Below are 15,014 nucleotides of genomic sequence, written 5' to 3' on the forward strand. Positions count from 1 at the left end.
GTATTCTGTACAGTGAATCCGTGTCTATGAAATTATTCCAGGCGTTTTTTCATTTAATCATACAAGATAATACGCTCGAAAATGTTTACCATTTCAGGTCACCAGTGGAAATTTCAGATAGGCCTAACGCATATCGAAATGCAACTTCCTTAAAGCGACCATTAACTTGTCCTACGACCGTATATCCCTCGGCTAATAACAGATAAACCATTATTTCAATATTATCGTTGCAATTTACCGCCACTTAGGAGATTACGCGCTCACGCACCCCGTTGCGATTATTTGCGATTTTCGTTCAACCAGTTCTGTTTCTGGAACACAGTGCACGAAGATGTACAGCCATGCAAAAAATTACTGTCGTCTATTGATTAAAAATTATACACGTCTTGAGAAAGTTCGTAGTCGATACAATTTACGATAAAATAATAATTTTTGGACTTAGTATAGTTGAAGTTCAAGGTTTATGAATTATTTATTAGCAAGAACTATTTTTATGAATTCAAAGTTTGTTTACTGATCTAAACATCTCCATGATTTTGTTTACATATTTTTTGAATAGTGAAGTGAATATTCAGCTGAGCTAGCTATAAAATTTTCCGAGTTTTTTTGAAATTATTGAACATTCTAAAAAGGTGCTGGAATTTCTTCGGAGTTTTTAAATTTTCCGAGAGCATTTTTGCGTTAACATTTTCCTACGCATTCAAAGGTTTTACAAACAAATCACCTGAAACGAGTTCTTGTAAATAACAACACAGTCAGTGTCAGAAAGGAATACTCAGTACTTTATTGTTAATCATTTGAACGTATACTTGAATTCATCTTAAGAATTACAGAAAGGTGCGTGCAGAGGGGAACGTTTGAACGCTTGACTCTTTTTGGCACTTAACCAAGAACGAACAATAAACACGTTTCTCCATTTCACCTAGCGACCAATAAACACCACATTCAACCTTTTCACTGTTGAAACTTTCAGATGTATACCGCACTAACCATTTTACACACCAATATATTTACTCCTTCCTATATCTTTTTCTATAAAACATTTTTGAATTTTTCTGAATGAAGAAATTCTGGACTGCGGATTTCATGCATTTATAGCAAAAATGCCTATATTAAATATAGAACAGTGAAGTTACCTAAAGTGTTGAAGAATATTGTTACACTATTTTCAATTTGTTAAAATACCATTGCAAGAAGAAATAGATTTTTATGGAACTTCTGTTTCTTCCGATTTTTATTTTGCATAAAGACACCCGCAGTCTAGTCACCACCTTAAAGGTACCTTAACTAGTGTCGCCAAATGAGGGGAGGGAACACGCATCACGTGCAAGCGTCGTAGAAGGGGAAGGTAGACTGGGGGCATAAGTCTTGATCTGGTGACACTGACCTTAGTAGCCAAAAAAATTTGCTTAAGAAAATATATGGCAAAAATCAAGTGTCAACAACATGAAAGACGTTCAAAATCGTGTGATCTGTGACCAGAGTTGGGCAAAAATTTTTATTTAGATAAAATTTTTTCCCAACTCTGTGACAGAAAACAATTTTGATCGGTCCATTAATAACCGAAATAATCAGCATACGTCCACCCACTCTGAAAAGTTAGAGGAGGATGTAACAATTGGCTGATTCTCCAATTTGAAAATATCACGGCTTACACGCGAAAGCTTGAACAGTGAAAATTGTACGATTGTTGGTCGAGAAAGCGAAAAATCTCGGACGACGTTCATCCACAGATCGCGTGGCGTTGCGATGATCGATATCGATCGCGTCCATCGACAAAACAGTTGTTTTTCATTTTGCTCCCCGCATGGTCGCGTTCAAACGTTCGTTCGCGGTCTTGGAATTCGAGTACGGCGTAGCTTAAGACTCGCATCGATTCCTTTCGAAGCATGACAGTTACGTCGCTACGTCCCCCGTAGATCTCTGCCCTTAATCGTAGATCAAAGAAGGAGCGTGGATATGCGTCGCGTTCGCGCGAAGAACAGACTTACGCCACTGGAAATATCTACAGCATCGTTCGAACATCAAGCCCCACAACACTCACACCACATTCAATAGAGTAATATCCAACCATTATTGCGTTCCTCTTAATCGTGTAACGAGTATCAAAGCGTCGGTTGTAGAAGGCATTTCAACTGGAGCGAACAGCAATTCGGATTTTCCAACAATTAACCGGTTTAGTCGAGTGTGTTAAGTTGTCCTAAAATTTCTTTTCATTTTTCTCCTGAACATAATTATTCCACATTATTCTTTGCAAATTAACCCTTGTACGCTCCTAGGGTGAAAATTCAATTTATACAATTTATATATAAATTTCTTATTCTCGAAAAATTGTGGACGTTTAAACAGCAATAATTTGTGAACGAAATCGAAAGAAAAATTTTACAGATGGATTAGTCTGTTTTATTTCCTATTTTGTTTTAATGTTTTAGTTTAAAGTTGAACGTCCAAGATCATTGATGTATTATTTTTTTCCACGAAATCATTGCTGTTCAAACCCCACAGTTTTTCACATTTTTTCACAATAATTGCTAGATTGTGGATTATACAATCATGACCAGAATGAGTGGACGAAATTGAGGACAATAGAGAGATTAAAAGAGTTTAAAATTAACTCACGTGTAAAAAATTTGTTTAATACATTTCTGACGAAATAAACCATTTATTCGTACTAGTTGATAGCTAGGAGGTACCTTATCCAACGAATAATGTTTGCGAAGAAAGCGGAAAGAAATTTTAAGATAACCTACTGCACAGAAGATAACAGAAAAGTGCCGAGTAGATCAAGAAAATCACCGAGTCTAATTAGAGGGAACTGAACGTAACCAGCTTCGTGCCTAGGCCAAAATAAGACGGACACCAATCGCTCTAACTCCGAAGCAGTGAAAAGAATTAGAGATATCGCTGATAAGCGGATTTCCGTGATGCAATAAATATTTTCAGTAGTGTCGATCAGGTGTCTGAGTCTACTGCCCGCTAAAGATAGTGAGATCTCTTTCCTCTTTCAAACGAAAAGGAATATAATGGAACGATATAAGTACTTCGCTACTGACGGGCTTCGAATGTACAAGTTAGTCGGAATTTTCACGGGCAGCTGGTGGTCGATCGTCTGATTCGCTGAAAGGGACGTCGTACACTTAATTTTCCCAAAAATGTGAACGGAATCGAAAAAAAAACGTTTTCAGATAGATTAGTCTTTTTCTTTATTTCTTATTTGTTTTAATGGTTTGGTTCAAAGTTGAGCATCCAAATCTAAAGAATCATTTTACCACATATTTACGAATTACCATGTTTGTTCAAAGCAAGTGTTATAAATTATAGTTCAGTATCGTATGATACTACGCTGTTTCATAAGAATATTTATCATACATCTTTGATTATAAAGTTAGCTCTATCAACCGAGATCATTTATTTCTTTTAAAAATGAAGTTTAGAGATTTTAGGATTGAAGATTACTGTTAAATAATCATAATTGGGTACGGCTATTTACGATTTTACCCAAAATTACAACGTAATTACAAACATACGAATGAAATTGCGACTCGCATAAAACGCCACAATTTACTCGAATTTCTCTGAGAAAGTGAATTGAAAAAGTGAATTGAAGTTTTATGAACACTACCTCTTTAAGCATTAAATTCGAAGAACATCAATTGACAAAGTTTCGCCCCTTTACGATAAAACAAAAAACAGTTTTATAAGGGTGTTTTTCTATCCTAGTAAAATAACAATGTGAAATCAACTTCTCCGGATCAGAAAAACAAGACCGGTCCGTTTATAACAAATATCGTCTGCCAAGCAAAGAGTCTTGTCCACGTTTTGGGGAAAATTGACTGCAACGCGAGAGAGGACGCGACGTCGCCTCGGAATCAGACTCCGATTCCCTCGAATCGTCGAACGTATACACATTAACGAGTAACAGATCCCAGAACGAAATATAAGGTAGCTCGAGCTGACTACAATATTATAATCGGTTCGAGCCTCGACGGTATAACGTAAAAACGATGATTATAAAAGCGTTCTACAAAGGCACCAGCTACCGCGAGAACCTCCCGGTGTGTCGTCTAGCGCCGATATCTAGATTCGTATGTACAAGTGGATAGACTTATCAGTGCTCAGCTTATCGCAGCGCACTTGTCATCAGTGTCCAGGATTGCTGTACACGGTACCAGTTTCGTAGGAATCGAAGGACCGAGAGCTGACTAGAAAAAGTATCGGAGGCGCGGTGTCTTTCATCGATCGGCCAGGCGAAACGCGGCGTCACTTTATCGTCTTCTGTAATAATTTTTTCTGCGTTTTCCTGGACGACGAATCCGAGATTGTGAATCCGGGAACGGGAGAACTTACAAGGTTTCTGTTTGAAAGCTAGTCGGGATAGAGTTCACTCTCAATTCCTCTCGGAGAGAAGCTCGAGGACCGGGACACGCGGGTCCGTTTTTTTCATTTCTTTCATTTTCCAACGCATGCACTAAAAACTAACGATTGTACACTTTCCGAAGAGTCGAAACGGGAGAGACCGATGGTTCGGTCGGCGACGCTCGGATAGATGATGATTTTTCTCCGTCCGCTTTTCGGTATCACAGTTAACCGGGATCATTATGCACCGGGCCGATAGTCCTCGATCAGGTTTTTCAGGAACGTGTAAATGTCTTTGAACGTCGGTCTCGAGGTCTCATCCCTCCGCCAGCATGAACACATCATCCTGTAGACCTCGTCCGGACACATCGTCGGTCTCGGTAGATATACCTGCAATCAGAAATTGGTTTCTCATCGATTCGGGAATGTTAGAGTATTCTGTGAGGTCTATCCCCCAAGTTTTTGGCATCTACGTCATTCTAATTCATGACCAGGCTGCGCAAAATTCTTTCTTCTTTTAATTATTGCATTTTGTTAAGCTGAAACTGTTACGTTGGTGTTCGTAAATTTTTTAAATATGTCCACTGCTTTGATTGTACGCACCCATTTTTGTTATAAATGCATAAAATCCGCAATCCAGTCATGATTTTCGTTTCTGTCGGAAATTACAAGTTTCGGATGTATTTGCAAAAAATTTTCCTACTTCCTGATCTTCATTCTTTTATAAATACACTACAGATTTTTACAAAAAAATGTTTTTCCATTTAGAAATTAGAAATAGAGGTCGATGGTAACATTTGCTATTAAACACCTTTTTTTGTTTGATTGTTTTACGCCGCTTCTTCAACTGCTATAGTTATTAAGCGACGGGACCTACAGTTTCAGGTGGGTTCCGAACCACCTTGCTATCAAACACCTAATTGCTACTAAAGGAAGTTCAACCAAATTCGAATGAACCGAAGCAAACAGGAACCATTTCTGAACTAAATATAAAAAGGTCTTCCGGTTTAGCTACCTGTAACTCGGCTCCATAGTACATATGCTCGGCGTTTTGAATGACTTGATCGTTGGTTAGATGCTGGAAAGGCTTCTCCCTGGCCAAGCTCATTACCTCCCAGAGAGTGACGGCGAAGGACCAAACGCTGCTCGAACAGGTGTACCTGTCCTGAAGTAGAAAAGGTATTCAATATAATCGATCATTCGTTAGCGTTAGGGCTCGCAAAATTGGGGTATACAATCTATTATTATAAACAATTCTGTTGACTTTATAAACGATCTAGTACCTTGAGATGAGAAAATACAGATATCTTTTTCATTTTTTAAATTTGACTTAGATGAATATGAAACTAAGATTTCTGACTGTACCAATAAATTAATAATTTAAGGGTACGTAGCATATTTTTAAGTAAATATTTCACCTCACATTTTCATTTTATTATAATTATTGCTTAAGTGAATCGGCAACTTACGATCTCCGCACAATACATTTTGTTGGAGTGAAGGAGATGAAGAAGAATTATTTAGCAGAAAATGTTTACCAACAGAATGCTTTCCCACGGCAGCCATCTGATTGGCGCCGGCGGTCTGCCGCCTATGTCACTGTAATCCTTCTTGTAAAGGTCACTGCACATCGCTATGTCGGTCACTTTCACGGTATAAGAGCGACCCACTAGACAGTTTCTGGCTGCCAGATCCTTGTGCACCAGATTCTTCGACTCGAGGAACCTCATGCCCGATGCTATCTGCGTCCCCATGTACAACAGGCAGCCTTGGCTGGCGAACACATAACGTTGCTTTTCAGCAGGGTGACATTAATTGATTGAGCCACTATCCGAGCGGCTCGCGGAACAACTTTATTTTGATGCGCGCCGATATCGATACCGATCTGGGAACATCTTTCCTCGGGCACCGGACGCGGAATTATCGGCGATCGCATCGACAATTGTTGACTAGGCTGCGCTCGATTCATAAAGAGTTTATGGGACTTTTATGACGGGCTGATTTGTAACCCTTGCGCACTGTCATTCTACCCGCGAGTGAAAAAGTTTTGGTGAAGAGTGCAGCGTTGTTGCATCGAGCTGCGTGAAGATTCTAATTTTTAGAAACGATTTTGTCGTAAATTGTGAATGACATAAAACTGTGTTGAGAAATTTTGTAGTTCATTAAATAAATAAAAAACTGAGATTAAGTAAGAATGCGTTTCTTCAGTTTAAAGTTTCAATCACGCTAATATTTCACACGTTCTCATATTTTTACAGTTCTGTATTGGATTTAGTCATTTTTGTCTAGTTATTAGAAATACAAAAGCGTTTTACTAAAGATATGAAATTGTTGAATTTGATGATAAATAATATATTTTAGAAATATTCACAATCCGCGGAATAAAATTGAAAATTTCGTAAACTACCATCCTTTCCATATAATTTTTCTAAGATCGTAACTCTTAATGGAGAATAAATGGAGTTCTTTAATTTCCAGTAATTTTTTCTATTAATTCCTAAATTCCATTTAATTTTTATAGTCTGAAATTTTTGTTAGAAGCCGCAATGATTCATAAATAGATAAAGCTAGTTCCCATTCTTACTTACTCTCTGACCAACTTGATTTGCATAAACATTCGCAGTCTAGTTGCAGCGAAAGCTCCGTGCGACGTTACTAATATTGGATTTTGATGACGCCGACTCTCGGACATCATGCTCGATTATATTCGAAATTGTATTTGGGGATATTATTATTAATTCGCGATATTAATTTGATACTGGATTCGACGGATTTAGATTGATACTAGCGATTTATGATATGAGTGCAATCATGGGGGGAGCAATTAATCTCTGGTAGTTCGATTAGATTGCGTAATCGTGGATCGCCGTAGTACGAGCAAATATGGATAACGCCGTGGTCATTTGCACAATTTATTGCTACATTTCTTTCAAATATACGAAGCAATTTCCAAAATTGTTTTACGACCATTATTTTTATATATCTCTTGATCATCAAAATAAAAATTTATATTTCATTGAACGCTTACTTCAATGCGTAAACATTCATAACAAAATAGCCGAATTTTATTTTAACTCAAAACGAAGCCACTACATTCATTCCTAGCAGATATAGATTAAAATCTTCATCAGACTCGATATTGCATTAATCATGGATAATTGATTTCCACATATTAAAAAATTTAATTTAATAGTCCAGGTACTAAAGTAGAACAACCGATCCTGCATGATCCGATTTAGAGTCATTACTGTCATTCGTAAATGACGAATAGGCTTGATCGATCAAAGCAGCGAACCGCGGAAGAGTTGCGGATCGAAACCGGAGGAAACTGCAAACCGTAAAAATGTTGAAATTATAATATTAGAGCGATCGTTCCCATCGTTTCCCGATCACGGTTCCATTCCGGTGCGTTCGTAAACGCGTCCCGATATCGTTAATGCGGAGCGTATATCGTTTAGGTGTATCCGCCGTAAGGAGCAGGGACCTCACCTAAGGGCCTTCAAATTGCAGCTCGGCCTAAGCGTTCCCGTAAGTGGCACACTGTACTGAAGATAATGGGCGAGATCACCGAGTTCCGTGTACTCGATGATCGTCCACGGCACTGGATCCACGGAACACACTCCCAGGACCCGAGCCACGTTCGGATCGGACAAACAGGACAGAAATCGCACTTCTCTGATTTGATCCGACGTACTACCGGCTCGAATGTCGCTGGTGCAAGCCGGCACGCGAGCGACGACCAATCTCGGTGCATTCGGCACCATGTCCTCCAGTCCGACCGATTCGCAAACTATCGCCTGCAAAGGAGAAACAAAATTTCATTCATTGACTCCACCAAATCTTCATTCTGCACCCTTCTGGTAATTTGATACATATGTTTTTGCACTTCGAACGATGCATTATTTTATTCTAACCCTTTCAGGACGAATGTCGACATCTTGACGACAACAAAAGATTTAATTTAAGTTTTTTATTGTAACAAAATCCTCCTATCTTTGTTCTTCATACTTCTGTCAATTTGATACTTTTTTTCATTATTTTGTTTTAATCTTTCCAGGACGAATGTGGCACGTGGATATCTTGATGTCAACAATATAACAAAAACTTTAATTTTTTGATTATACAATAATGTAAACTAATGTAAACTAGTCGATTTAGGTAAGTGAGTTTGCTATTTTGAACGCTTTTCTATTTGTAAAGAAACGTGGGCGATCTTGGATAAATGAAAAATGAACTAGAACCACAATGAAAAAGTTATCATTGCAATATATTATCAATTGACACCATTGAAATTGCATACAAAGTATTTTTCATTGCATCGTAATAGGAGATACTTGAGATGTAATTTTTTGGTGGGTGGACAAAAGGAGGTTACATCATTCAATAGAAATCAAGATTATTTGCTTTAATTGTTATTAGAATTAATTCTGTGTTCAAGCGCGCTCGCGAGTTATTGAAGTGAAAACTTTTTAGGGGCGCTGCGTACACAATTTTTGCTGGGCAGTGCATGAGCCTGATCCGTCACGCTTCGAGGTGAAACACTATTCTGGTAAACTTAGGGGAGTCGACTTACGCCGAGCGAGGAAGAAACAGACAGATATGCGTCACTGATTCTTATTCTTTTTCTTGTTTTTAGATATGTAGAGAGATTTCAACCAAAACTATTTAGCTCGTATTTTAGTTATCATAAGCCCATTGTTTTTTTCTTAGATTATAATAATATTGAAGAAGATATATTGATTTTCATTCATATATGTATTATTTAGTATCGATTATAATCGCCATAGTTGTTTTCGCTTTGGTCGTGCACCTTTATGCGCACAGTATTGGTCTGATTTTGTTTTTATTATTAATGTCTGTAGCTAAAAGATCAGATTGTTCTTGTTTCACATTTTGACAGCAGTATAACATAAATAACGAAAGAGGATCTCTTAAATTCCCACGGCTCATTGGATTCTCATCTAGGAAACTTTAACGACTTGCAAGAGTATTATCGGTGAATTAAGCTCTGACTAATGGGATGATCGATAATTAAGAGATCCGGACAATCGACGCTCTACATTTTTATTCAAGATCTTTCAGTCTCCCTTATGAATTCCATTAACTAAATGACCTTATTCCAACAAATCTAGAAGCTCTGGTAGCTCGATTTACAATGAAATTAAATTTCACATTCATTTTTTGGTTTGTTAACCTTTGGCTTCGTGGATATCATATTTTTCTGCTTCTTGGAACGGAAATAACGAAGTGCTTTTCATGTTGCTTGCTAGTTTAAAATGATCCACTGGAATATTTCTTCCTTTACTTTATAATTGAATTTTTTCGTAACTAAAGACTTTTCAATTTTGAAGCTGCTTACTTAAAATGATACACGACAATATTTCTTGCAATTTTTGTGTTGCCTGCTTGGTTGGAACGATACACTGCAATATTTCTTTCTTTCTGTATGTTATGATTGAATTTTTTTTGTAACTAAAGACTTTCTAATTTTTATGTTGCTCACTTGCTTAGAACGACACACTGGAATATTTCTTCTGTTTTTTATTTTGTATTTATATCGGGTGTACAAACGAATTTATGGCTCTCACACTTGATCAACAGAAACTTCATTAGAAATTAAAATTTTTTAACTACCTTATAGAAGATTTTCATTGTAAGATCACTTGTAAGATAGAGTAAATGCAGATTATTTTGGAGAGTAGAGTGGATTTTATTTGTTCTTAAAGAATCAGTAAATTCATGAAGAATGGCTACGATTTACTTTGTACACCTAAATATTTGTTCGTAACTAAAGACTTTTCAAATTTCATGTTGTAACTGCATCTTTTCGTACCTAAAGTCAACTTGTCAGGAAGCAAGGGTCTATAGTGTCTTTAACGATGTATGATCGCTAATGCTCGCATAAGCCGACGAATCTCCCAAAATATAAGGAGTCCTGCGTCTGTGTACATATCACATGTGTGCATAATGTACAGGGTAAATGCATTATCCCTCAGACCTCGTTGTCGTCCCTCTTCGATGTTCCGCGAGCAAAGTTTCCCTGTAGTTTGTAGACGTTCACATTCTGGTGTATTGTCGAGTTGTAATAGCACCGCGTTACAACCCTATGGTATCACCGAGTTTATCGATTACGCGATCACGACATGAAATTAGTGCTATGCCTGGTAATCGCGGGTTATGCCCCGGTGCCAGTCGCCAAGTTTAATCGTACAAACTCGGGATCACAGTGCTTGGCTGTTCTCCCATTTTTCCAGAACCTTTCATTAAAGTGCTCTTTCATTCACTTTCATTAACTAAATTCCTTACGTTTCTCTGCAATTTAAAGAGCTAAACTTTGTCGCGTATTCATTATTGCGTCTTTTCACAAGCTGAGAATTCATGGCTTCAATTGCAAATGTATTAAAACTTCTAGGAAAACATTTTAGAACAAACCATGTTTTCATGCTAGAATACTAAACTGATTTGGTTAGAGGTTGCTGAATTTGTATTACGTTCGAATAAATACATTAAGTAATTTCCCATAAAGGAATCATTAAGATTTCAATAATTATTGGATCGTAAAATATATTTAGTACTATTTAATATTTTTTTATTTGATTTGATTTTTGATTGAGTTGATTTGATTCGATGCTTTTTCGTTAATTACAATTGATTTTTTTTAAATACTGCTACTTAAATTATATAGTGCCGATCTTGATGTACTAGTTACGATCTAATATCAAATGAAAACACTTAAAGCAGTTATTATGAAACGGCCTGTAGTTTCAATATCAAAAGAGCAACAATTTTCTTATTTATGAAAAACGGTCCTTTCTGACTCCAACAAATTTTTGATATGCATATTGGCACGCTTAAGATTTAATTAATTATAAGTAAAAGACAGCCAGACATTTTGAAACGTCCAGTAGTTTCAGTATTGAAAGATCCACATTTTGTCATTTATCAAAAACGGTCCTTTCTGACTACAACAAATTTTTAATATGCATTTTGGCACGTTTAATTACGTAAAATTGTGTATTAGATTTGATTAATGATATGTAATAGATGGTCAGACATTTTAAAACGTCCAGTACATAGTTTCAGTATTAAAAGAGCAACACCTCTGACAAAGTGTTCTCTCAACTGCGATGATTTTTTAGTACGCATTTTCGAGTGTGTAGCTATGTAAAATTGTATTAGATAGTATTCGTCATGTTCAATAAGGAAACGGGAATGTCGTTTCGTCAGCGTATGCAATTTTCGAGTTAGCCTGAAGTGGAACGGGGCGCGTGTACGATCGCAGAAGCGCAACAGCGTGCACGTGCACGGTGCACATAGCCAAGCGCATTGTTTCTCAATCTCTTTTATTCTCCTACCTCGCCGATATTCCTCGAGCCAAGTTTCTCTGTTGTTCGTAGGCACTGTCGCGGTATATTGGTGGGCTCTATTTCCTTGCACTTGTACGGCTTGTTCATGCTGGGCGCGATATTCCAACTAACCACTGGCGCCGGTATCTGTAAACGTAACAAAGTCGCTCGTTTTATCGTCGTAATAATTGTTCCAACGCTATGGCACTCGGCTTATTTATTCCATACATGCTCCCTACTTCGCTCTACAGAACTATGCATCACTAAATACTAGACATTTATAACAATTGTTGAATGAAATTTAAATTTAACGATCGAACCGTAGCGCCGATATCATTCAACAATTGTTATTAACAATAATACGATCGATATAAATAAGTTTATTTACTAGACATTTATCTTTTTCATTATAATTTGACTGTCAATTAGCAGAAGGCAATATAGTGTTTTTAAATCCTTCAAATTTTCTTACTGTTTTGTACAGGGTCTTTCATTAAGAAGGCTTATTTTAGATTATAAAAAATAATATATATAAAAGAAAATTTTTTAAAACCACGCTTATATTAAAATGCACTAAAAAGGAGAAAATAATTTTTTTCCTGGTTCTCCCTAAAATACGGAATCCAGTTAAATGATTAATAATATTTTTCCTCAAAATTCTAAGCAATTAGTTAAAAATTTCTTCTGTTACAAAATTAGTGTCGGAATAGATAGAAAAATTTAATATAAATTTGAATAAAATCATGACATTAGTGACTATAAAAATAAAAGCGTGGAGCGACCATGAAGATTACGTTAATATAGGTTAGTGCTCCACGCTTTTATTTTTATAATCACTAATGTCATGATTTTAATTAAATTTATATTAAATTTTTCTATCTATTCCGACAGTAATTTTATAACAGAAGAAATTTTGAAATAATTGCTGAAAGTTTTTGGGAAAAATATTATTAATCATTTAACTGGATTCGGTATACTATGGAGAACCAGGAAAAAAATTATTTTCTCCTTTTTAGTGCATTTTAATATAAGCGTGGTAAAAATGCTGCTCTTTTGACAATTAACCACTTTTTACTATTTTAGTGTTTTACAATTGTACTAACTACGTGTTAAAGAGTGACAACTCTAATCCTCGCCAAAAAAATAGCGCGAAATTTAGAATGATACTTCATAATGGAAGACTCTTTATTTGATCTAATCATTTTCGTCAGGAATGTGTAAAATCCGTAGTCCATTAATCATTAATACTTTTATTTAAAACTTTGCAACACGTGACATGTTCAAGTCAACCAAATTTTACTATAATTTCTACAATAGAAATATAAAATAGAAATATTCTGCGATAGATTGTAAGTAGTGGGGATTAGATAAAAATTTTAATCATCCCTTAATGGAACATACCAATATCTCCTTACATTTTTCTCATCTTACTGTTTTATATTTCACCCAATATTTTCAAAAATACAAAAAAATCCGTGGTGCAATGATCAATTTACTTTGCAGTTTCAGTTGACTTAAATGCTTTGATTTTGCGGAGTATTTTGGGGTTGATGAACGTGTCAGGGATGGGAAGACTAACCTTGTGCTTTTCTTTAGGCGCCGTGTGCCAACGCTTCGAGTGGATTTGATCGACGTCTCGTTGGTGATTAGACGTGGTTGCTATATTGAGTTTCGCATTTGGACTGGTGTAACTTTGAAGGGTCCTGTAGTATTGAGAATGACGCGCAGGGGAGTTGGTCGGCGACGATGAGCAACTAGGCGGGCCTGCTGTCGATTCCGGTCTTGTATCGAGACGAACGCTCTCCTCTGACACCTTCACGTCCTTCAGGTCTTTCGGGGATTCTTCTACAAAAATCGATCCTTGTCAATCCTCCCAATCACCCCTTTACTTCACGTATGAGTGCCTTTTTACGAAATGCTTCCACATATCGCAACGAAACGAAAATAAACAGCGACAAATTGCTAGTCTCAGAAAGCAGATTATTTACTGCTGCTCAGAAAGCAGATTGTTTGTTTGAAACGTTCGTTTATAATTTTTTATCTACTGTTCACACTAGAATTTGTACGTTTCATCGAATAAAAAAGTTTTGCCTCGATTATCTTATTAATAAGAGAAAGTGAAATTCAGAATATTCATTCGTATCGTACTTTTCAGTGATTATTAGCAATTTATTAGGTGCAGACAAATTTTCTAATATGAAAATTGCATAAATTAATTTTTAACGTTGCCATTTTATAGGTATTTTTCATTTTATATTCATTGAAAGTATAAAATTATTTTCCAGGGCTTGAGCAAGTAGGTAATGTTCTGAAAGCACTGGGTTAGAATAGACCCACAGTAACACATATTTCTTGATTCAATATAGGCTGAAACCATTTTATTTGTGAATTGCTTCACTTGAATATGATGATTAGACTGCAGATCTTTAAACAAAATAAAAACTTTCTGCACTGACCATAAGAAACAGGAGTTACATTGTCCTTCCTTCTTTAATAATGTTGATCAGTTGAAAATAATATACTCTTAAATTCTTCCAATTTGTTAACTGTTTTAAATTTGATGTATTCATTCTTACTACAAACGGAATAAAATCTGCAGTCTAATGATAAAAATTTTGAGACATCGTTAATTGTAGATCACAGCTTTACAAGTGATTTTTTATTGTCGTATTAACTTGGATTTTTAATTTCCACCTTTCCTACCCAGCGAAATCAATCATTTATAATTACTTAAAACTGTTTACTCTGTTTATTTCACATCATATATTAATTTCTGCTGGAAAATTTTCATCATTACCGAGACGTAAATTTCATTTATGGTGCGCCGGGAATGAAGCTGACATTAATTAAAATTGATTGGAAAAAATTCTGCAATTTTCGTCCGATCGTTTTGCCATTGATACGTGTATGAAATCCATGTGGAATATATAAAATATTTTCGAAAAATATACTTTTGTAGTACAAATGAGATTTATGGGCGTCACGGGGAGCCGGAGGCGGCGTTGTTTCATCGACGGAACGCCGCGCCGCGCCGTCGAGGCACATAAATAACTTTCGCGTTCTTCGAAGTAAGAAATGGAGAGTTTCGTCGTAAAAACTCACCGGAAGTAGCCACTATCGCGTACGTAGATTTATATTGGGGACTGACAAGCGGTGAATTGAATTGTTCCATTGTTAAAGACTCGTGCATACTCCCGTCCTCCGGCATGTCCGGGGAAACGTGATTGGCTGTTTCTGCCAGCATCCCTCCGGGAGTTAAATTCAGGAGGAGACCCTGGAAATGTTCAATCCTTTGATTTTATCGAGAACATA

At 36.5% G+C, this 15,014-nt stretch overlaps 1 protein-coding gene across 5 annotated transcripts in view; it reads right to left on the reverse strand.

Moving 5' to 3' along the window:
* Positions 1 to 761: 761 nt before the first annotated feature.
* LOC143211885 (discoidin domain-containing receptor 2) overlaps positions 762 to 15,014 on the reverse strand; it is a 203,333-nt gene continuing 189,080 nt past the window's right edge. For all 5 annotated transcript variants that reach the window (XM_076429982.1, XM_076429979.1, XM_076429981.1 and 2 more), the window contains 7 exons: positions 14,805 to 14,976; positions 13,282 to 13,547; positions 11,712 to 11,849; positions 7,846 to 8,153; positions 5,895 to 6,129; positions 5,372 to 5,521; positions 762 to 4,746 (listed from right to left, as the gene is read on the reverse strand). In XM_076429982.1, coding sequence (XP_076286097.1) covers positions 4,597 to 4,746; positions 5,372 to 5,521; positions 5,895 to 6,129; positions 7,846 to 8,153; positions 11,712 to 11,849; positions 13,282 to 13,547; positions 14,805 to 14,976 — 1,419 coding nt within the window. In that variant the 3' untranslated portion in view covers positions 762 to 4,596. The remainder of the gene's footprint in view (positions 4,747 to 5,371; positions 5,522 to 5,894; positions 6,130 to 7,845; positions 8,154 to 11,711; positions 11,850 to 13,281; positions 13,548 to 14,804; positions 14,977 to 15,014) is intronic.

This window comes from Lasioglossum baleicum, chromosome 9 (assembly GCF_051020765.1).
Source record: "Lasioglossum baleicum chromosome 9, iyLasBale1, whole genome shotgun sequence".
In the NCBI taxonomy this organism is placed as follows: domain Eukaryota; kingdom Metazoa; phylum Arthropoda; class Insecta; order Hymenoptera; family Halictidae; genus Lasioglossum; species Lasioglossum baleicum.